This window comes from Leuciscus leuciscus (genome assembly GCF_965113295.1).
Source record: "Leuciscus leuciscus genome assembly, chromosome: 19".
NCBI lineage: Eukaryota > Metazoa > Chordata > Actinopteri > Cypriniformes > Leuciscidae > Leuciscus > Leuciscus leuciscus.
This window is the reverse complement of record NC_138743.1, coordinates 16,239,370-16,264,327: the sequence shown is the minus strand read 5'-3', so window position 1 is coordinate 16,264,327 and position 24,958 is coordinate 16,239,370. Positions and strand designations below refer to the sequence as shown.

Sequence of the window (24,958 nt, the reverse complement as noted above, 5' to 3'; positions counted from 1 at the left end):
CGGACGTGTACGCATTGTGTGATTATCCCAGCAGTTTAGGACATCGCACAAGATTTGTGTCAACACAGAAAACATTACATCACTGGATATTTTTTTTTATTTTTTTTTATTGAAAGTGTGGTTTATGTCAGCTAAATGTGCGGAACGCTTTTCAGAGAAGATAAGGCAGTGTATTTTAGCACAATTCACACCCAGCGGTAATTCAAGAAATAAATCTGTCTGTCTGTCTGTCTGTCTGTCTGTCTGTCTGTCTCTCTCTCTCTCTCTCTCTTTCAGTTAACATACACCCTGTCACAAGCGCAGCAGTCATCTACATTAGTCCATTAGAATTTTAGAAGAAAGGCCTGCACTTAACACAAACTGAAACTCATAGGCCTAGTTGGATGGGGGTTCGGAAATGTAATACCTCGTCAGATGACGTTTATTACTTTTTAATACTTTTTAATGCCCTTAATTTTGGCTAATTTCATTTACTTTTTACAACCCCGCGGACACCCTGTAGCCTGGTAATACCAGACTCTGCTACTTCGCTTTGCTTCGTAGAGAGTCTGGAGTTCCGTAATAGAAAAACGTTTTCTTTACCGCCTGGGGGCGCTAGTCTGAAGCTTAAAATCATTGGTTACCCGTAAGCCAATCACATAACGTTTGGTTATGGCGTGTGTTATGCGTATGCTCAGCCGCATCTAACTTCCACTGTAAACACATGTATGATGCGAAACAAAACCATCGAGCGAAATACCGGAGTGAACATGGCTGTGAACGACTTTTGCAGATTATGTGAAGTAAATCTACGCATCCACGGTACAATCAGCGTCTACGTCACGGCTCTCAGCCCGCCCTCTGTTCGTTGATTGGCCGGCTGTTTTCAGGCCGGAGGAAAACAGAAAGCTATGACGCGGTCTCAGACTGAGTACAGAAGCGAAATGAAATTGAGCGGAAGTACGAAGTCTGACGTAGTCAGGCTAGACACCCTGGGTAGAGAGATGTACATTCAATTCACGGGCAACAGCTCTGGTGGACATTCCTACAGTGAGCATGCCAATTGCACGCTCCTTCAAAACTTTTGTGTACATAGAAAAAGTCTTAGATCTTTGAGTTCAGCTCATGAAAAATGGGGGCAAAAACAAAAGTGTTGCGTTTATAATTTTGTTCAGTATATATAAACGTACAGTATATATAAACATGTACATACATGTTGCTCACATATTATTATTGCCAAGTTTGTGCTGAATACAGTGTAATGAGACTTTAGCCATTAATATGTTTATAAGAAACTGAAAAAAAGCACAAATGTCAGGGCATGTCAAAACTTCTCCATGGCCCCAAAACCCCCTCAGACCCGAGTTGATTCTCACCGAAAAACTGCAATACATAAAAAATCCGCTAGGGGAAGGTCCCAAAAGGGAGCAAATGTCCATACACCCCCATGTTAAAATGTCCGTTTTCACAGCATAAATTCATGTTTTTACAGGTTGGTCCCATGGACTTTTATTGTATTTTTTTATAGGTTCCGAGTGCCTGACAACTGTGAGGGGGGTGAATCTTTTTCTAACTCGTTAGTTTAGATCGTATTTAGATATAAAATGTATGACAAATAAGGGCGCGATTGACAGCTTGATTGACAGCTGACAACGAGCATAGGCTGCGCCGAGTGGAATTCCTGAAATTTGACGTCTCGGCCATGATCTGACACAACACATCATACCTGTAAGTTATCCTTTCTGAACATTTGTATTGAAATATGGCGCCGCCCATACCCCCCATAAACGGCCTCAAAACCGTTCTTCAGAAGTCTATGGGTGACGTCACAGACGCTTTGTCCATATTTTTTACAGTCTATGGTTAATACACGTCTTCCCAGTGGTGCAACGAAATGAGCGATAGGCACCTCACCCAGAGACTGTGGGTTTGAGTCCCGTGTTGTACTTTATAAAACTGTGAGTAATGTTGTGTCATTTCAATTCCTTTATAGCTTACCGGGCAAGCGTTGAACTAATCTTTCTTCCTCTTGGATTAGAAATAAGTGTGTGTTTTTTTTTCATTCTGTGTTCATTCTCATCTGAACTTCTGTTCATTTCGAGTTCATTCTCACCTGTACTTCTCTACCTGTTTTTCATGTGCTACAGAAAGGACAGAAACTCTGGGAAGGGGAGGTGTGTTAATCTACATCAGAGATATATTTAAATGTCACGTAGTAGAACTTAACACCCCCCTCGAATGCCTTGCTCTTAATGTAACTCTATCATCATCAATGAACTTTAATATTGTAGTCCTCTATAACCCACCTTCTCATAATATGTCTTTTTATGATGAGCTGAATAAGGCAGCGAAACAGCTTGAGGTTCATAGAGAGACAATATGGTATGGTGATTTCAATATCAATTGGTCTGATAAGCTTTGTAGATTAAAATTAAAAACTATAATGACTAAATTTAACTATGAACAAATGATTAAAGGGCCTACGAGGATTACTCGGCAAACAAAAACGCTCATTGACATGGCTTTTACTAATAGACCAGAGCGTATTACTAGGACCTATAATCTGATAACTGGACTCTCAGACCATAATATGACCCTGACAGTTAGAAAACTCACTAAAAAGAGACTGCAATATTTTGGTAAACTTGATAATAATAATAATAATAATAATATAAGATTAGTTATCCCTAAATCCAAAACTGTGCAGTTTGAAAGGGAACTAAAGAACTGTAATTGGGAACAAATTATGGCCATGGAGGATGTGGATGAATGTTGCAATTCTATGACAGCAGCTATCTCAGGGTTAATAGAAAAATTTAGAAAGCAAAAGAAATACAAACTAAATAATAATACCCTTCCGTGGCTAAATAATAACATGAAAAAGTTAATGAAGATGAGAGATATGGCCCTAAAGAAATCTTTAAGCTCAAAGCTTAATATTGATATCTTAACTTATAAAAGCTTAAGAAATAAAGTGGTCCATGAATTACGAAAAGCGAAAGCATCTTATTATACTAAACTTATAGGAAATGCAAAGGGAAACAATAATTCTCTCTGGAAATACTTAAATAACTTGACTAATAAAACAACTAAACACAAAGGAATTCGGGGACTTACTCTGGATGGAAAAAATATAAATGACGCTGCCATCATGGCAAACGAATTTAACTCATATTTTGTGCAATCAGTAGAAGACTTGTGTAAAGATTTTTCAACAACTGAAAACTTAAATCGTCCAGCTCCTTCTGCTTCTGCAGATTGTTTCTACATCCAAACAGTTGATGAAACAAAAGTGACATCAATTATTGCAAAATTAGTTGATTCTAAATCAAATGACATTTTTAATATTGATTCTTGCTTTCTGAAAAAATACAGCAGTGTCCTGATAAGACCATTGACACATCTAGTTAATCTGTCAATAAGAACGTGTAAATTTCCCTCAGATTGGAAAAAGTCTGTTATCATACCAATATTCAAATCAGGAAGTTTGGACAGTATGTGCAATTATCGGCCTATATCCATTTTGCCTATTTTATCAAAAGTACTTGAGAAAGTAGTAGCTGCACAATTGATTGACCACTTGGAAACCAATCAGCTCCTCCACCCACAGCAGTTTGGTTTTAGACCAGGTTATTCAACCGAAATTGCAAACTGCTGTTTGATTGAAAATCTAAAACAGTCCATGGACAGGAGTCAGGTGGTAGGAGCGGTGTTTTTAGATCTAAAAAAGGCTTTCGAAACGGTCAGTCATAGCCTACTACTATCCAAGATGACATCCTTTAACTTTTCTGCCGAGACAGTTAGCTGGTTCACATCTTATCTTCAAGACAGGCATCAGTGTGTTAAAGTTGGTCAGGATAAGTCACCACTCTTACGCATTCAAAGGGGTATAACCACAGGGCTCTATGCTGGGACCTTTTAGTCTTTTTATAAATGATTTGCCACAAATCTGTCCAGATGTAAATTGGCAACTTTATGCGGACGATGCTGTTTTTTATGCACCCGCTAAGTCACCGGAACAGTCAGCAGAGGTTTTGACCACTTGTATGGCTGAGGTCAGTAAATGGCTCATTCAAAATCAGTTGGTGCTAAATTCAACTAAAACTGTAGCAATGTGTTTTTCTATTAAAAGACAAGATGTGGAACAAAATTTTCTGATTAATTTGCAAGATACAACTATAAAATTGGTAACAGATTTTAAATACCTTGGATTGATCCTTGACCCCCAATTAAAATTTGACAAACATCTTAAGAAAATCTCAAAAACTATACAAAGTAACCTAAACTGTTTCAAACTAATTAGACAATATATTCCAAAGCAAGCCGCCCTCCTGTACATGCACGCTATGATATTCTCTCATATATCATACTGCATGACAGCTTGGGCACAGGCCACGCTCGCAGCAACTAAACATATCAGGTCATTATATAATCAAACTATAAAGATTATGGACAAGAAGCCAATTCGCTACCATCATTGCAATATTCTCCAGAAGTATAGATTGTTAAGCTTTGAAAGCTTTAGTGATTTATGTTTTCTCAAACTAACTTTCAAATGTCTCAATAATATAGCACCTGAGCCACTCAGTTCATTTGTGCAGAGACAAAACATCAACAGAGTCACCAGAGGTTCTATCAATAACAACTGTATAGTTCCGTACCGTAAGACTTCATTTGGTCAGTCTGCTTTTTCATATAAAAGTGCAAAGTTGTGGAATTCATTACCCACTGAATTTAAAACCATGACTGAGTTTAAAATGTTCACTTCTCGAGTTAAGTCTTGGATGAAAACGAAACAGGAATGTACCCATTTGTAGATAGCTGGTTTGTGTATGTAAGTGATTTATATGGTGTGTCTGTAGATATGTTTTTAAGATGAAATAGAAAATGTTGTAGTGTAAAGGCCCAACCATGGACTGGAGTTGAAAATTAGCAATAGCTATAAACTCTTTTTGCATAGCATTAGTTACAAACTTGTTTTGTACTATGTTTAATTGCAATGTCCATGTCAAATAAATGAAAAAAAAAAAAAAATGTACGTTCAATTTCTGCTGTTTTGCTCTTCCTGCTCTGAATTGCGCTACAGTCACTTCAACCTGCTTGCAGTTCTTGGTATTATTATTATTTTGTACATTTATAACTAGAATGATTTTAAATCATTTCTATGATTTTTTTCCCTCCAAAAACTGTTACTGTCATACTTGAGTACTGAAAAGCTTTCCTAATCTGCTTTAACACATGCATTACATCAACAGTGCATTACTAGTCTAGCACTGTTACAGGATCAAAGATGCTACATGCATTAAAGTTAATAAAAAAATGAAAATATTGTGCCACAAATCTTAAATGATTGTTTAGGTTCGAACGTACAGAACCAGATGTAATCACAGCTTACATAAGCTTATCCAAATAGCATACGAGGCACTGAGATTAATAATATATTTATGGCATTTATGTACACTGAGTCAATATCAAAGACAAACACACCTTGCTTCTCTCGTTCTCTGATCTCTGCAGTCTGTTTCTGAAGGCCTCATCAGACTCTGGTGTTTGGGTGTCATGTCTTCTCAAAGCCTTTGAGGACAGAGTGGAGCCGACAAGGAGAAAGAAAAAAAAGATTAGCAGCCTTTGTGTTAACATCCCCTCTTCTCCACTGGATGGATGGATGGATGGATGGATGGATGGATGGATGGATGGATGGATGGATGGATGGATGGATGGATGGATGGATGGATGGATGGATGGATGGATGGATGGATGGATGGATGGATGGATGGATGGATGGATGGATGGATGGATGGATGGATGGATGGATGGATGGATAATGTGGTTTAACTATAATGCAGTGCTGTACTCAATTTGTCTTTTTGCATCAAGCATTTGCAATGACATCGGCTGCAAGTTTGCATTTTTGTATTCGCATTTTCAGCACCGCTTGAGCATTAGCTGTAGTATGAATTTAGGTACTTGTCACTTAAAGGGACACCAGGCAAGCCTGAGTGTTTTTTCTCTACGAAGCGCCCCCTAGCTCCCCCTAGTGTCTGGTAGTAAATGCTTTCAAACACACTGTCGTAAAAACGAACTGTTGTCCTCGCCACCAGCAACCTAGCTGATCAGCTGTCAACCCAGCTGAGCAGAGGAACCGGCTATTTCAAAACCAGTTATGTCTACCGAGGTAAGTAAAGTAATATTTTCTTTCCAACTGATGGCGATTTTTTATTTATTTTTTTGATTGTGTTGTCATGCATACTAGTATTTTTACCGGGAACGAACGATATGAACGAGGCGAACTACTGCTTTCGTGTTTTGTTTTTTTGGGAGAGTGGGCATGAGCATAAAAAAAAGTTTTTTTCTTCTGCTTCTTCCCCGGCTCTGCCATTATACACACGTTTGCAACAATCGCTAGCCGGGTTTCGTTAGCCTGCCTCTGTGCTGGGGATGCTTGCCGTAAACTGATCCTGCTTCTCGCGATGTCTGAGACTTTGTGAGACTGAAGGACGCGGGTAGGATACACCGAACTTGCAAGCGGGATATTCTTCCTACAGGCAGTAGGAGCGGGCGAGAGAGTCTTCATTCGCCCTGTAATGAGTCATTTAACCATATACCGACTTACGAAGATGATTAATTAACACGAAAACGTTGCCTGGTGTCCCTTTAAACACACACTCACTTGTAAATTGCTTTAGTAAGAATGTATCTACAAAGAATATGATTGTAATGTGTATATGAATGTAAAAGTTATACAGAAATAAAAGGCAAGTAGGGTTTCCTTTATTATTGGGCATCTTTTCAGCTATATGCAAGCGTATAATATAATAAAGCTTTCAATAGAATAGAAAATAGTCAACTTTTCCTGAAAAAAAATATATGTTAGTGGTGCACCACCCATCACCACAATGATACTGGGTGTTGTCAAAAGACGTCACCCAGAGCTCTACGTTATTCTGTTCTCTAGATATAGCTCACTTTGCCTCCTCCAGTGTAAGTATATAGGATTTTTTTCACTCGTTTTATTGTCCACCAAGCAAAAATCACAAGTCTGATTGCTTAGGAAAATAATGAAAAATATTCAATAATGAATAATGAAAAAAACCTGTCAACTTCATTCATTTCTAGAGCACAAAGAATATAAGCACCACTACGAATGCAAAACTACTTATACTGTATGTGGATTGGCAGCAATAAAAGCCATGGGATTTGGTCCAAGGGCCTAACCATAAGCAGTTGTAAAAATTATGCTTGCCTTAGAAAGCACCACTAATTAGTTTTCTGTAGACCACTGAGTAATTTAATTTGCAAATACAGAAGATGTAATGTACTAGAATGAGTTTGAAAAACAAAAGTGGGAAATAAAATATATTGGAGTAAATTTAATTCACTTTTGCAGATTTGAGAGTAATCCCCTATGAGTTTCAACAGAAACTCACATACATTATGTGCCACATGCCATTTAATGTGAAAAACCAGCAAGTGTGATTCCAGCATGCACATGGAGCACAAGATGGATTTGCTATATGTATTCATGTACGAAACAGTTGGAAATTGATGTATCATCAGAAATGACACACGCAAACATCAAAATAACTGAGATGCATAATTACAGAAGGCGAAACATAATTACTATGATTAATTGTAAAAAAATGTGTACGCACATGAATTTGTTCTTAACATCGTTCTGATGTTAAGTGAATTTGGAGTATTCTAAATGAGCGGCCGCGCATAAAACACACCCAAACCATCTCCATATAAGGGCTTTCCTTAGGGCCCTTCGTCACTCTCGTCAAACCAGCCGCTGTTTGCAGACGCGCTCTCGCCCAATCCTCGAGCAATGCCAAAGTGTGCCGTTCTCACCAGTTCAAACAGAATAAAAACTTTTTATACAGACCTCTCATTAGCCAGCTGTACATACACGTATATCTGTGTTATTCAGAGAAATATCGCATCTGAAGCTATAATGCAGCTTTTGTATTCAAAATGTATTCCCTGTATTCTGTATTTAAGATTAAATTAAATTGTATTATTTAATCATTTTATTATATAATTGAATACATGGAAAATCAAATTAATGCAACATCAATATAATAATAGTTGTGTTAGGATGAAATATAACTTACAGAGTAAGTTTGCTTTTATGCGTATGTGTGGTTTCAGTTGTTCCTATATTTTTTCGTAAATTTAGAATTAATTTTATTACAAAATTTTGGGTGAATCGTGATTTGTTCTTGAAATCGTTCGTACATTTCACTCACAAATTTGTGCGTACGCATGCTAAGTAAATGAGACCCATTGTCTTTATGTTAGGTATCATTCTGAGGAAGCATTTCATAGTCTAAAATCACTTTGTGAAATGCTACGGTGACATCATTCTCTAACAGCGTTCTAGATTATATGGGTGTGCAAAAGAGCCGAACATTGTTTTTCTCAACCGCTCTTTGGTGACTAAGCATTTGTTTATCTGCCTTGATTTGCTAGTCTTGTTTGTTTCTCATAATTTCACAACAAATGCATTATTTCTCTAGGCCTAAGGCACACCGCCTTTTCATTAGCAAACTGCAGTGGAGATGCAAATGAGGCTCCATTCATCAGTCACCTCTCAGATAAATAGGACAATTGTTCATGGAAGCTAAACACAAGCATATACTGCCCCCTGCTGGTAGGAGCACAGCATGAACCTGCTCTGAAGTTTCCACTAGATCACTGGTTTTAACACTGATTTCCCCCAATTATCATACCTCATAATGTCAACCGGATATTTAGGCAATTTGAAGAAGTTCCTTTAGAGGTTCAACTGGAAGTATCTGATGCAAATGCGCAAGGAACTTTTCATTCAATCACAAATTTGCTGGAGCTGTGAAGCATTTTGTGTCAAGTCATGATATAAACACATTAAGCTAAAAAGCAGACAAATGACAGCAAGTGCAAGTCTTAGAGAACAAGTTGCATCTTAAAGAAGCCATATCATATATTTTCCTTATTACTATTGAACACGTTTCTGATCACTCAACAGAAATCACTGATATATTCATGTATTTGGGTTTCCCCACAGCAGAAACGTGTGTAAGTTCAGATTGAGTTCTTGGTTTCATTAAAAGATCCTTTTGGACTGGGGAGGGAGTTTTGAGTTCTGAAAGTTACAGTATGTTTTCATAGTACATCAACCTCATTTAGCTCAGAATATCCAGGAAAGTGTAATGATATGGCCCCTTTAAAATATTAGCATATAAATAACAATATGCATTAGTGTAGTGTTCTACCTCCTGCAGTTCTCCAGACATGCTTTTTGGTTTCTCTCTGTGATATCTTTCAGAAAGCACTTGCTGCCCCGAGCGCATCTCATCCTCGATCTCCTGTAGACGTCTCTCCACCCGTAACGAGACCTAAGACACATCATACGTCTCAAACCTGACTTAACGTGCTGTTTTCAGTCCTGTTCAGCTAGAGCAAATTGCTGTTATTCAGTATATCATGTTCTGTACAGCAGGTCTCCTTAGATTCAACTTACAGCAGAAGAAAAGACACAACAAGTGCATTCTGACAAGCAAGACAAGTGGTCGCAGGCAGAAAAAAAAAAATGTAAAAAATGAACACAACATGCTGTGTTACATAAGCAACACTTACAGTTTCTTCTCTCTGCGGTGCCTGTACGTGGCCTGCAAGAATCTCCAATGTCTTCTTGGTTTCTATGTCAGTCCTTTTGAGGGGCAGAAAGCAGAGAAAACACAACATTGCGTTTTTTAACAATTACACAAGGAATTTATTATCATCAACGAACACGATGCTTTGATTTGATCAGGTAGAAACATTAAAGGGACCTGTTTCTTCTGCTGATCTCTCTATCAATGTCATCACCCATCCGAAGCTGATCACTCCGCAGGTCTCTTAGGGACTGATGCATTGAGTGAACCTGAGAAACAAAGAGAATTAGATTTTAATGTGAGTGGTGCTTGCTTGTGCTAGGGTGTTGTGTGGCTGCTTGCCATAGTGTTGCTTTGGAGTTTCTAGGTGTTTTGAGTGGTGGGTAAAAAAAATTTTTTTTTACTCTGAGGTTGCTAAGGTGTTTGGGTTATTTGCACAGGCATTGTTTGGTGGTTGCCAGGAATTTCTTGGTGGCTGCTTACTTGGCCAAGTCAAAAGAGCCCATCCCAGAGTCTCTATTATATTTTGATATATTCCTTTAAATATAGCTTGAGTCCCTCCTTCTATGCCATTCAAATGGGACTTTTTTTTTGTCTGTTCGTTGTCCTCCACGTGAAAACTGCATGTTTTATCTCTTAAAAGAGTCAGTTAAAAAAAATTTGGTAGGAAAGTTATTATATACCTAACTGAAATAAAATAACCATGAATTATAGTCAATTTAATTTTATTTTATTTTTTTTAACCTTTAAAACCTTGATTTAACGTCCTACATTATACGGCTACCTCCCAAACATATAAATAATTTAGCCTGATGAGGAAACCAAGGCAACCGTAGGGTGTTCTAGCCATTTTTAATTGGGCAGAATATAAAAAAAACATAACTGTAATAATTAATAAACTAATGTTTTGTTTAATGTAAACTAATGTTTTTAAGAATGTGATCGATCAACTAAATGTTCTATCATTCCCATAATCAGAAGGGGTGTAATGGTTTAGATTACTTTTAGCAGTTTTAGTGTCACCGTTTCGGTACGGTTCGGTATATGCTATGTTCATGGAAAAAAGAACTACTATCAAATAAAAATAAGGAAAATAAGAAACAGATAATCAAACTAAAAGCAACAGCACAAATAAATTCAATGGAGCAAAGATACAAATAAATAAAAAAGGTTATTTCAGGTTATTTAGGTATCTAACAGTAGTTTTCAGGTACGTAAATTGAATAAAGCAATCAAATGTGAAATAACATTGCACATAATCTTCACTGAATAAATTAAATAAAGATTAATCATTATTAAAGTTACAAAAGCTATTGATTTCCTTGTCTTTTGTTGTTTGATTAACATTTAAAATACAGACAGCAGGAATATTAGGCTGCTGTCACTTTAAGACATCATACACGGATACGAAATACTGATACTGATCCACGTGCATTCTGTTTACGTTTACTTAAGACATAACCTACTATGTTTGCTAGGATACTCTTCAAGACGGGCATGTTGAAATCATTTTTCTGTGAATTTGTCCGTTCAATTGCAAGACCTGAAAGAGAACTCAATAATTGCGTGCTGTACACACGCGCTTTCCATGTGCGCGCTTTGGATGAGTGCACACACAAATCTTATTACAGTGCGCAAGCGAGTTCTCTTCTGCGTCTTCTTTGAATGTTTAAATTGGCAAGGCTTAAATTAGTTTAGTTTAAACACAGATAGCAACATGTGCTGTTCAGGTCTCACCTGCGCTTGTGCGCTATCAACGCTCGGGTAATGACTGGTCATAATAGAGCATACGGCACTCACATTGAACAAAGTTCAGGGAGTCAGAATGCGTATCCATCAAGAGAAACATTCATTAGCCGAACTCTATATCTGTTTTACGCATTGTTATTTTCAACAAATGCCGTGCCGAACAGTGGGTGGAGAACGGTACGGTTAATTATTTTACAGAGAACCGTTACACCCCTTATAATCAGTGCAAATTTGCAAACAAGAGCCTATGATATTCATAAGTGTGTGATTTTCTAACAACACTGGCACAAAGTGGCTTAAGGCATGTTTTTTTGTTGGGGGGGGGGGGGTCATTATTGATGATCTCCCAATAAATATGCCTTTTTCAGCCCTGTTCAGCTAAAAGGGAAACTCCTACAGATGCAAAGGTTTGAGTTGGCGCAAGTGGTTAGAAAATCTGGCCCTAAAATGCTAAATTACTCATATACTGACTGGAAGCATCATAAAAGAGATACTAACACCCTGTCTATACCAGGTGCATCAAGTGTATAGAGTCCATTTTTCATGTAAAAAAATCACTTGTAAGAAAAGACACAGTATATTTACAGTACATTACTTAGACAATGTGCCAACTCAACTGAATCACAAAGTCACAGCATGAACTGTAATCCATATAAAACCTGCAGACAACAAAAAAGCAGCAGTGATGTGTGTGTACATCAAAGGTGGATTATTTAGCATTATTAAGTCATCATGTGGAAAAATCAATATGTCAGCAGCAATAACAAAGACGTGTGTGGAGAAATGTCAACATTCACTCAAGCTCCCAGACACTGTATTTTGGTATTTTGTGTGTTGTGACTGGAGAACTAAAGCAGAGCAACACAGAAATGTGGAAATCGGTAGAGATTCTGCTATAACATTTATATTATCAGTGTGGTTTTCAAAAGCAGACACCAAGCAGAGAATAATTGTGTAATCTGCAAATTCAGTTTTAAAACATTCTTGAATGCATGAATTTTCCGCATTTAATATGAATTCAGCTGATATGTGCTCATACTGTAGGTATACAGTGAATATATTAAAGCGAATGAGACTGAAAGCTTTGACACAATCAAATTACAATGGCCGTGCCAGCTCTTTCATTAAGAATAAGGTGAATATTTTCTTTAAAAAGAACGAAATGCAATGCTATATTGTGAATACATACATTCATCTATAGCATATAGCATCGCATTTTGTACTTAAAAAATATTCATGACAGACAGACAGATAGGAAAATACAATATCCTAATTATTATTTGATTATTTAAATATACTGGTTAAAAATAGGAAGATAGACGCACTATACTTAAAATGGTTTTCTGTCTTATATTTTATCTCAAAATGATGGATGTAATTTTCAAAATGTGGAAATAAGCGGAAATAAGTTAATACAGCCTCTTATTTACAGGAGGTAAACATAAAGCTGCTTGGTTTATTTTTTAATGTACATAATTGCTGTCATTATAACGGCCCATTTCAAATGTTTACGTTCTTTTCTTCTCTTTCTTCTTTGAGCGGTGATGAAATAATGTTCTTGTAAATACTTTATAAATAAATATGCTTATAAATACAGCATTTCAGTAATAAAAGTGTATGCTAGATTTTTAAAATGCATCCAAATTCGTTGCAAAGTGCAACAGTTATCGTATGGTGCTCGGCAGTGGTCAAAAAGTATTTAAACATTGATTACTTCTTGTAAACTCAGTGATGTGGATTCGGACGGCAATTAAATTACCGCACGACCTTGGTGTTTGTCAAAAAACAGTAGGTAATTCGGCCGGGGATTTTCACGCGGGTGGTGAGAGAAAAACACTGACATTCTGGATTCGGACGGCAATAAAATCACAGACTAGCCCCTGTAAATGTTGAAAATACCTTATGACCCCATGAGAAACAATCAGTGTCCGAATAAGGCTAAAATTCTGAGCACTGACACATACACAAAGATATTTTTGTAATTTCTCCTGCCTTCCCTGGTTTTCTGTATCTTCTGGCATGATCCGGTGATATTTCAGAAATTTCTAACGTGGAGACGTAATCTAACAAATTGAGTATTAGATTTAAGTATTTAAGTGCAAAAAGAAACTGACTATACAGTTCTAAAATGTATTATTAATAAATTAAAACTATAACATGACACAATTAAACTCAGATGTACAGTCATACCTGCTCTTCAGCTTGAGCGGAGTCTTGGAAACGCACTGCGACAGATCTAGAGCGTCTTCTGTTACCTGTGCCCGCACTCCCATAATCTCTCAAAGGGGACGTGGGGAGGTAGCGCCTCCTGTCTATAGGGCAAGAGACACATATCTGGAACTATTGTGTAGTTAGCACACTGTGTAGTGCATTCTATATTTTTAAGTAGTATGTGCAATGCTAAGATTTTTCACAGCAGTATGCAACAATTACACTACCATTCAGATCTTTTTGAAAAAAGATTATTATGTTCACCAAGCATTTATTTGATTAAAAAAAACTATAATAAAAAATATATATAATAATTTTTTTTTATTCTGTGAAAGCAAAGCTTCAGTGTTACATGATCCTTAAGAAATCATTTATATATCCTGATACCTTTCTTATTATTATTATCAGAAGATAATGGCCCCAGGGAATCAGGTGGCCCCATCAAATACCCAGAAGCCTTTATTAATCATAACCTACTAATTTTTTAATCATGTTTTGTTTGGTCAGAATTTCACCATTAAAGTTTTAACATTATTATTACATCTGCACGAATGTGGGCCCCCCCATTATGGATTAAAGTGGACTACTCCATTAGTATTGCAGGTGCGCAAGCAAAGTTTAGAGCTACAACAAGCGCAAGGTCATTAACAGCAGAGCTTTGTTTATAAAATTAAGATACATTTAGCTCTGATACAAATTTCTAAAATTAATCATACCATTGATATTACCCCGCTCATTCTTAGATGTACATGTACATAAATAAATATAGTTATTAGGAATAATGCACTTGTTTTCCATCACCAGTAAAGATGCCATAATGTAAAGAGAATAAATAGGAAAATGTACCATCTAAGAAGGAGATATACCGTATAAAGTGCATGATTTTTTTTATGGTTTATACATTAACATGATGAATTTTTACATTGCATTACATTAAGATTTTACAGCTCATATACAAATGTGTTCCTCATATTTGTATTTGCTTTATTAGGGAGTATCAGAGTAAATTTGTTAGGCTTAGTTGTTCCCCTCTAACGTGAACTTGGGGTATACTTGGGGTATAGGACTACAAAAGTAAAAGGGTGCATAGTTGGTGTGTTACCATACCTAGAATTGCTTAGGGAATCACTAAGTCTGCCTCTGGCAAAGATACTAGTAGTTTTAGGGTAAGATACTAGTGTGTTAAGTCATTAACACACTTTTAATAAAATGTATAGACAAGCTTCCACTCATTTAATGAAGCAAGTCCTAGCCTGTGCTGCACCTGAGGCGCTGGCATCTTCCAGGTCACTGGTGTGCATTGTGGAGAGTGAGGCGCTCCAGCCACCCGTGCTCCTCTTCAGCCGCTGACCCTGCAGATGCTGGATGGACTCCTCTAAGCTCTCCCTCAGCTAAAACACAGGACAAGCTCTCAGAACAACACCCTTATCTGAAATCAGAGACAATCCCATACAACTCTGGGTTGCGATACTCACCGTCGCCATGGCTTCAGCTTGGTCGTCTGTGTGTTCCTTATACTGTCCCAACATCTGATCCACTTTGTTTAGATTTCGGCTTGTATCCTGCACAAAAGCATAAGCTTGCATGTCAAAAGAAAAGAAAGCAGTGATCCCAGCTGTACACAACAGAGCAGACAATGCATGAAGGCAGCTTACCTGTAGAGTGTTTGTTAAAGTGTCAATTTTGTCTGATATGTCAGATACATGTGTATCCCTAGGAAACCTTCTGTCAGGTCTTATTCGGCTCCCCCTGACCGGCGATCGATGCCCCCTGGGTCTGTCAAAGGTGTCAGATTCACTGGAGGAGTCCATGCTGACATGAGCCAATGCCTGAAAATAAGCAACAGCACTAAACTGAAATCAGAAACCACCTTTCCAATCCTGACACATGCATTATCTGTTTGCCTAGCTACAAGACGCGTGTAATTACACCTGCCGAGAAAGTATTCAGATTAATTAAATGTTTAAGGCTGGGGAACACTAGTCTAGTCAATGAAATCGTCTATTTGATGAAAATAAAGACCTTGTAAACACTCGACTTGGCACAGAATTATCGCGCTAACGTTAGTTAGCTTTGTGCTTAACTTACAGCCTTTCTTTCCTAAGATGTTACAAAGCCTTGTCCGTTTGTATAATATAATACAGAATCACTCAATTGTAAAACTACAAGAAAAGTACGTCAAACTCCCCCTACCCGTGCGCCCAGAGGTTTGATGGTTATCTTAGGTGATCATTGTAAGGCACCGACATCCTCTGCTATGGCAACTTGAACTGGCCGCCTAACAGGAATACAACAAACGCTATGAATCATGGGAGTTGTAGTTTTGCCACCCGCGCCGTAACGTTTCCTGTTACGTTTCAGAACTCCTTCATATATTATATTATATTATATTATATTATATTATATTATATTATATTATATTATATTATATTATATTATATTATATTATATTATATCTTTCGCCAACATTTGACTCAATAATACTAACACTTACTATTCTATAGGCTATTATAATTTACATTTTAAAAATCCTTGCTACGTTGGTCTAGCTCACATTTGCATATTGTTGCTCTATTGTTGATTTGACTGCTTTTATTGCTCTCTTCATTTGTAAGTCGCTTTGGATAAAAAGCGTCTGCTAAATGATTAAATGTAAATGTAATCATCTATTCTATTCTATTCTATTCTATTCTATTCTATTCTATTTTGTTCTATTCTATTATACAGTCACAAGGAATGGATAGTTTGCAGTGTTGTTTATTATTTAACATAATTATAATATGTAATAGTTGTTGTCATTTTTATTGTTATTGTTATTAGCAGTAGTAGTATTTAATAATATGTATTATACACATTATTAATAAAGTCTTTAAAATAGTCTGCCTACTGTGTTTAAAACATATTTATTGTCTGGGGTCCACCGTCCAAACATCCCAAGTGTGCGCCGTAGACGAACGACCCTGATCACGCAGACCTCCGCGAATGAAGATAAAAGAGTTTAGCACTTTAGAAAATGCAGCTTCATTTGCTGCCATTATTCAGATAGGGCCTATCCGGAAAGAGTCATAGTGATGATGTAATGTAATAATATACATCTCTGATTTGTTTTACTTATTTGGAATACAGTGGAATACAATAAATAATTTAAAAAAATTATTCATAATATATGCTGTCAGTAATTTTTTTTCATTCATTATTTCATTGAATAATTATTTTTGGAAAAGATAGGCACTAACATATAGCCTAACTAATGCTAACCTGAGGTAGTTTTGCAATCTGCTTAAAATGATTTCAAATTGACTGAGGCTTCTTGACAAAGAGAAGATCTGTCAACAGTTTATCAGTATACATAAAGTTTGTGCATTGTTTTTACACATTTAATATTACACATAAGTGACACTTTGAAACATTTACATATAGCCTATATCATTGCTCACTTAAGATATATACACATATAATAAAATATAAAATATATAAAATATCACCTATACACATATGAAATAAATTCTTTAGACTATATAATTTCCTGAAAAAAATATGTTCTTTATGTTGCTTTATTTTTGATAATCCATTGCATGTTGTAACTGAAATGAAAATTGACTTGGCCTATTATCCTATTATTAACCTGACTATTCCTATTTGTGATTTATCGATATATTTTTTTTTTCGTAAGAAGTTCTCCTGTGCATTTAAATACGAATAATAGCTACACGCAATTATTTGTAAACGAGAGACGTTTCTATTATGTCCCATAGAACTATTCAGTTCCCATAGCAACCGCAAGGGCGCCTCAGCCGTCCGCCTCACTCACTTACTGACTCTCACACTCAAGCAAGTTTGCTTAAAGCAAGAGCTTTAAACTGCTCGTCGGTGTTTGTGTGACTACTTTATGGTCCAAACCGAGAAGAGAGGCTGCAGTTTTCCAGCGGAAGAAAATAAATCTATCATTTTTCCTATCATGGCGACACGTGTGCTGGTAATGTTGATGCTGTCACCTGTGTGTGTGATCGGACATCCGAATGCGTGTCCTCATGGCTGTGAGTGTTCCCAGTGGAAAGCCTTCGCTGTCTCGTGCATGGCCATTGATGTCATTCCAATGTTTCCCTCAATGACAGAAATCTTGTAAGTATTCATTATTTTATTATTAATTGGTCACTTTATTTATATGTTGCCAACTTGCATTAAAAAGTTCGGTACACTGTAGGCCTACTCATTGTGTTCATGTTGTAAACACTTGCTGCTGTTGAGGTGGGAAACGGCTATTGGGACAGATTTCGTGGTATGAGTTAAGAGCTATAATTAAATTTTTACATGTTTTTTTTATTATATATATATATATATATATATATATATATATATATATATATATATGTGTGTGTGTGTGTGTGTGTGTGTGTGTGTGTGTGTGTGTGTGTGTGTGTGTGTGTGTGTGTGTGTGTGTGTGTGTGTGTAAAAACATCTTAACAATAAAGCGCGTTGTATCAAATGATTCATTTAAATGTTAGTACATACATAGTAGTTAAAACTGGTTAAAGTGGTGTCTGGTTAATTTAGCCTAATTAATTAGGCATATTATTATTTTTGATTTGTGCTTGCCTTGAGGTCATTTGGCGAAGGATATTCACATAATGCAATACATTCAATGATCGTGTTTTTTTTTTTCTTTTTTTTTTCTTTGTAGACATTTTCACCTGTATTATGTATTGAGACTTATAGTGAACACTCATAGTGGACTAATGCTGATCTTCACTCACTTAATTTAATACTCGTATTTAGTACTACTAACATTGATTATTACCATCTAATAGTTCTAAAAGATTTCCATGTGTTGAGTGTATTTTGGGGTTATTACTGAAAAACATGTGTCAAAAAATGATTTGCAGTTAGCTATATGAAGATATTTAAAGTTTATTCAATTTTATTCTACTTCTTTACATTCAAATTGGAATTAGCTACAATTCTGCATCCTCTTTAAACCTCAGCTCAAATTAATGGCAGCCCTATTGTAAAATTATACTGATCTTTATCATTAACATATAGTATAGCACATTCAAACAAGACCTTCAGTCATATTAATTAGGATTTTGTCTAAACATTTAGCTGGACCGAGAACCGTAGGGAACCAAACAAAACATCTAATTTGGCTTTTGTTGTACAAAGAATTGTTGTACAACAAACAGCAGTGTTGTCTTCAGTGTTGGATTAAACCTAAGTAATGATACATTTGGGATTTTTAACATTCTTAGACAATAAATAAGCCTTGATGTAACCTGTAGATTCGGCATTACCATTTAGCCTGTACGAGCAAAGCCTAATATGTAAAAAAAAAAAAAGAAAAAAAATTATAATAATCTTATATCCTCCAAATTTACAGTTTTTCTCAGTTGCTTTGGTACATTTCACAATTGGCATTCTCAAAACTTGTTTAACCTCCAAATCTTCTCATCACTTGTGCACATCTATTGTGCACATGCTGAAACTGATAGGGCAGAGAGACCATCTTAGCATTTTAGTCTCTTTATGAACAATGCACACTGAAGAAAGCCAGAAGGATTTTGAGTGATCTGTCCCATGCACTCCCTTCTTGCTACCCTCGACAAGAAGATACAGAATTCCTCAATGTAAATTGAACAGGTGTAAAAATTTGTTTGTGCCAGTATTAATTAAATGGTTACAGTTTTTTACAATTCCTAACAAGCATATACCAATACTTAAAGTACTTTTTATAAACTCTTAACACAGCAACACACATACATCACACAATTAGCCAAATAGTACATTTTCTGCCCAAAACCATATTTTGTTAAAGGGGTGGTATAAAGCCCTTTTCACAAGATGTAAAATATGTCTTTGAGTGTGTATGTGAAGTTTTAGCTCAAAATACCCCACAGATATTTTTATATAGCATGTTAAAGTTGTCACTTTTTGAGGGTGAGCAAAAACGCACCGTTTTGTGTCTGTTCCTTTAAATGCAAATGACTGCTGCTCCTGGCACAAAGGGTGGAGCTTCAGCAGCTTGTGTCATTTTACCTCACACAGACACGCACTGAAAATTTCGAAAATTCGAAAAAATTTTTGGTTGAGTGTTGAATGTGTGCATTCTTGGAAACATACAATCTAAAAGTGAATTAGTCATTACTTTATAGAATGTGCAGTAGAAAAAAATAACAATAATAACAACCTCTGTTGAAATTGTTTTCCGGGGTTGGTGTTGATGGTGCCCCCCATAAAGGGTGTGATGGTGTCCCCTTAGTTAGTCCCGAACGCAGGCTGCATATTCTGCGTATATGGAACAGTGGAACTGGAATCCTTGTAGTAAAAGCTTTACATGAAGCTTTTACTGAAATGAAAACATGAAATTGCTGAACATTATTTTTTCTCACTCTGCTTCTCTATGTTTTTCCGCATCCACACTGAAAAAATAATTTTACCTATTTTACTGTGTACATGTCCAAGTAATGGAAAGAACTTCAACACCTGACTATGCCTCCAACTGAGATTGGAAAGGATTCAGCTATTTCTCAATATTTCAGTGATCTGCTACTTAAAAATGCTTATCAGTTGTTTCAGTATTTGTTTTATATATCTTTTTTTGTATACTTTTGAGCTGCTGTTCTTGCAAAAGTAGAGGTTTTACTATATTTAAAGATTTGAACATTAGGTATTCATTTCTGACATGCTATGGTTAAGCATTTGTAAATACTGTAAGACCAGAAAGAGCCATGATTTTGGTATGGAGCAAGTGTCATATAGTCTAAGCGAATAGAGAGTACACAATTAACTTTATTCACAGAATGAAAACGTACCCAAACTTACTCCAATCGTTAACGACAACTGACAATCAGAACTGAAAAAGCAGGCAGATAAATACACAGGCAAACTATGATAATTAATGACACACAGCTGGACAGAATAATGAAATCAAATCAGTAACCATAGTGACAAACTCAGGCAGGAACTAGAACAAAAAGAAAAGCATACTGAATAGAAACAAACTAGAAGTCCATGAAAATGAAACTAAGACAAAAATAATGGATTATGTGTTGTATAAAAAGAAAAAAAAACAAGAACTTTATAAACGTGTTAATTGACTGCATATTGTGTGAACACAACATGAACTGTGTTAAAGGAGTAGTTCACTTTAAAATGAAAATTAGTCCATGATTTCCTCACCCTCAAGCCATCCTAGGTGCATATGACTTTCTTCTTTTAGACGAATACAATCTGAGTTATATTAATAAACACCCTGACTATTCTGAGCTTTATAATGGCAGTGGATTGCAACCATCAGTTTGAAGCTCAAAAAAGCGTACCTATCCATCATAAAAGTGCTCCACACGGCTCCGGGGGGTTAATGCCTTCTGAAGCAAAGCTATGAGTTTGTGTAAGAAAAATATTAATATTTAAAACTTTATAAGGTAAAATAACTAGCTTCTGGCCAAATTAACACACAGATTCGACTTAAAGGGTTAGTTCACCCAAAAATGAAAATTCTGTCAGTTATTACTCAGCCTCATGTTGTTCCAACCATGTAAGTCTTTCGTTCATCTTCGGATCACAAATTAAGATATTTTTGATGAAATCTGACAGCTTTCTCACTCCTCCATAGGCTTTCAGAGGGACCCAAACTCGTCGGCCCAGAATAGTTATTAAAAACATCGTTAAAATAGTCCAAGTGACTACAGTGGCTCTACATTAAGTTTATCATGCGACTACAATACTTTTTTGTGCGGAAAAACAACAAAAATAACGACTTTATCCAACTATTAGTGTTCTTCAATGTGGGCCTCTGACGAGAGTTCACGGGAGCGCCAGGACGCATGCGCGAGAACTGAGATTACTGCGTTCTTCTTCTACTACTACTTGTTTTCTGGCTGCTCACTCCTTGGGAGTATTACCGCCATCTACTGTACAAGATGACGTCCCGACATCATCGAGACCTAAATCATAATAAGTGTCGAATTCAATAGCTTACATACAGCGCGCGTCTTCCTCGAGAAGGGTCTGACTGCAGAGCCGCAGAGCCACAGTTTCACCCCAGCAGTTTCACCCCGCGCATGCGCAGTTTTGGTTTATATTAATATGTTAATATATTTAAAAAGACCTATATTTTGGTGAATTGGTGAATATTCCGGTGAATATTGTTTCGTGGCCACGAATTAATAATACCTCAGCAGGTTATACTCATTTGTTCCCTCGTTTTACTATATTGTGGCGACGTTGTACTCAAATTTGTAAAACGTGCTGAGGTATTATTAATTCGTGACCACGAAACAATTCACCTGAATATTCACCAATTCACAAAAAAAAAAGGAATAAAAAGCTGTACGAGAATAGTCGGCCTTCACTGAAGAGCTATCTTCACAGGTAAGAAAAACTGTTTAATAATTATTATTTATTCGTGGCCACGAAATAATTCACCTGAATATTCACCAATTCACAAAAATAGGTCTTTAGCATTCTTTTTGGCCACGTTGTAATTCGTTAAATCAAAATGAGGGAGAGAATTAGTTCAACGTGTCCACGATTTATTAAAACGAGGGAACAAATAAGTCGTCGTAACAACTAATTATTTAGATCAGTGGACAGGGCGCATAAGAACAAACAGAGAGAGAGAGAGCCCCGGCCGCGCGCGCGCACTCTCACCGCCTTCAAACAACAAGAGCGCTGTATTGCTCTCTCGCCCTCGCGCATATCAACACAATAGTAAAAGGTCGGAAGACCGATTGTGTTTTATAGATTAGTAGTTTGTTCATATAAAGTGTTTGATTAGCAAGTACATGTTAAGGAAATGCATAATACAAATTGTATGGGTTAATGTAACGGTAAACGGACTCTGCGGGTAAAACTGTTGTGATGAAACTGCGCATGCACGGGGTGAAACTGCTGGGGTGAAACTGCTGGGGTAAAACTGCTGGGGTGAAACTACTGGGGTAAAACTGTGGCTCTGCGGCTCTTCCTCTGCTTATAAACAGACCGTTTTGCGCTTCCGGCAATGTCGGGACGTCATCTTGTACAGTAGATGGCAGTAATACTCCCAAGGAGTGAGCAGCCAGTAACAAGTAGTAGTAGAAGAAGAACGCAGTAATCTCAGTTCTCGCGCATGCGTCGTGGCGCTCCCGTGAACTCTCGTCAGAGGCCCACATTGAAGAACACTAATAGTTGGATAAAGTCGTTATTTTTGTTGTTTTTCCGCACAAAAAGTATTGTCGTCGCATGATAAACTTAATGTAGAGCCACTGTAGTCACTTGGACTATTTTAACGATGTTTTTAATAACTATTCTGGGCCGGCGAGTTTGGGTCCCTCTGAAAGCCTATGGAGGAGTGAGAAAGCTATCAGATTTCATCAAAAATATCTTAATTTGTGATCCTAAGATGAACGAAAGACTTACATGGTTGGAACAACATGAGGGTGAGTAATTACTGACAGAATTTTCATTTTTGGGTGAACTAACCCTTTAAGTCTAAAGCGCAACTTATGCGAGTAATGCGACGTACTGCTGAAATTTATGCTATGCCATGACGCACTACGCTACTTCAATAAAATAAAATAAAATAAAACCTGTAAATAAGGACTACTAATAACTCCTATCCTTTTATATATTGTAGCAGTTACCCATGTGTGTGGTGAATGTTAATGTATGTGAATGTAATGTGATGTGTGTAATATATGTAAAGTACTTTGAATATATTGTATTTGTGTGTACAATATTAGGGTGTAACAGGTGATGTAAAAAACATAGAGTATCGAGTCCAATTTAACTAGGGACAATAAAGTATATTCCATTCCATTCCAATCCATATCATAAAAACAATGGGCTTTTTTTTTTTTTTTTTTTGCAAATTGACAATGCTCATGGACATTCATGCATTTGATTATGTACAACTGTCTGCTGTTTCCTACATTATCAATTGCATGCTGTGTTGATCAAATTATACTGTTTCTCTGTTGTTCTCTGTCTTACCCCCTCAAAACATCTAGCCATTAGTTCATCGCATAAGTCGTTAAATGCAAAATGGTTGAAATAATCTGCCAAAGCATATTTTCTATATATTTCTATTAGATTTTTTAAATGTATAAAAGTGTCCAGAATTGATTAATTGTGCAAGTGAATCTTGAATTTCACTATAATAAAGGAGTAAAGCATTATATCAACCAATGATCAACCAGTTGTAGCTTTTCTCAGTTTTGGTACATTTTCTACTTTGGTGCTTTGGTACATTTCTCAGATCACAATTGACATTCTCAAAACTACTTGTTTAACCTCCACATCATCTAGTCTCTTTTGAACATCAGAAAAGCAATTTCTCTTTTTTTTTTTTTTTTTACAAATTGCAAGTTCTTTTCTACATTCATGTAACAATTATGTACAGTTGTCTGCTGTTTCCTACATAATCAGTTGCTTATGTCATGTTGATCAAAATATGTTATTCTGGTTCTCTGTTGAATAGTCTTACCCCTCAAAACATCTAGGCATTAGGCTAGTTCATTGCAACTCATTAAATGCAAAATGGTTGAAATAGTTTATCATAATTTATCAAACATATTTTCTACATTTCTATGAATCTTGAATTTCACTAATGCATATTACCGGTAGATCAATCAATGATCCACCAGTTCTCTTAAAATAGCTTAGAGGTGCATCTCATGACCTGCAGGTTATGTGACATACTCAGGTGTTTAAGGGTAAGTAAGCAAATAACCTTGGCTTTCGGGTTCCAGAAACAGAGGTAACTTTCAGGGTATAAAAGTAGCCAGCCATAGCAACGTATTCACTGAACAAAACCTAAGGTTTCGTTTATTTCAGAGCTATCAGTGCATGTGTGACTTATTGACAAGACTCCACTATATAGTTATATATCAATATATATTTAAAAAAAATCTTGATTGCTAACTCACTATAACTGATTCAGTTTATGCAATTTCCCAAACCATTCATTCAGTTCTCAAAACAGACACATTGCTCAAAACTTATTTCGATGGTCCACTTTAGACTTGTTTTCACACACATTCGAATTTTCTTAATGATTTCTGCAAAACTTTGAGAACATGTCATCCCTCTTTTCATCTTCAGGGACTGTTTGTGTTTGAAGTGATCTGTCGATCAGGTAAAAGAATGTCTGAGAAACGTTTCAAGGAGACCCGTGCTGACCCGTGTCCGAATTTTCTGACACCCAGAGACACACATGACCTGTGCGTTTATTGTCTGGGCGAAGAGCACGTGCACTCAATTCTCGAGGGAGCTGTTTGCGTGCACTGTGGGCGTTTCCCTTTAAGGACACTCCTCTCTCGTTTGTCCATCTTCTCGAGGGAAGAGGGACAAGCATCTGTGCCCAGTGGCTCGGATCCCTCTCATGCCGAGGCGGAGAGAAGATCTAGGTC

The 24,958-nt window shown here is 36.6% G+C and overlaps 2 protein-coding genes across 9 annotated transcripts in view; one reads left to right on the top strand and one right to left on the bottom strand.

Annotated features, from left to right (window-relative positions):
• The window catches only part of cep128 (centrosomal protein 128), a gene marked incomplete at its 3' end in the record, with an annotated part of 85,381 nt that extends 69,521 nt beyond the window's left edge, over window positions 1-15,860 (bottom strand). For 6 of the 7 annotated variants that reach the window (XR_014200411.1, XR_014200412.1, XR_014200413.1 and 3 more), the window contains exons 1-9: window positions 15,768-15,860; window positions 15,230-15,403; window positions 15,050-15,136; window positions 14,839-14,965; window positions 13,554-13,675; window positions 9,792-9,883; window positions 9,598-9,670; window positions 9,234-9,356; window positions 5,467-5,553 (exon numbers count right to left, since the gene is read on the bottom strand). Coding sequence is in view for 3 of the 7 variants with exons in the window: in XM_082148460.1 (XP_082004586.1) it covers window positions 5,467-5,553; window positions 9,234-9,356; window positions 9,598-9,670; window positions 9,792-9,883; window positions 13,554-13,675; window positions 14,839-14,965; window positions 15,050-15,136; window positions 15,230-15,385 (867 nt within the window). The other variant, XM_082148459.1, reaches the window with a different exon arrangement.
• A 1,515-nt stretch (window positions 15,861-17,375) lies between these two features.
• Window positions 17,376-24,958, top strand: part of tshr (thyroid stimulating hormone receptor) — a 68,577-nt gene continuing 60,994 nt past the window's right edge. The window contains exon 1 of one of the 2 annotated variants that reach the window (XM_082148468.1): window positions 17,376-17,696. In XM_082148468.1, the coding sequence (XP_082004594.1) occupies window positions 17,464-17,696 (233 nt within the window). In that variant the 5' untranslated portion in view covers window positions 17,376-17,463. Of the gene's footprint in view, window positions 17,697-21,308; window positions 22,988-24,958 lie in introns of those variants that run through there. The other variant, XM_082148469.1, reaches the window with a different exon arrangement.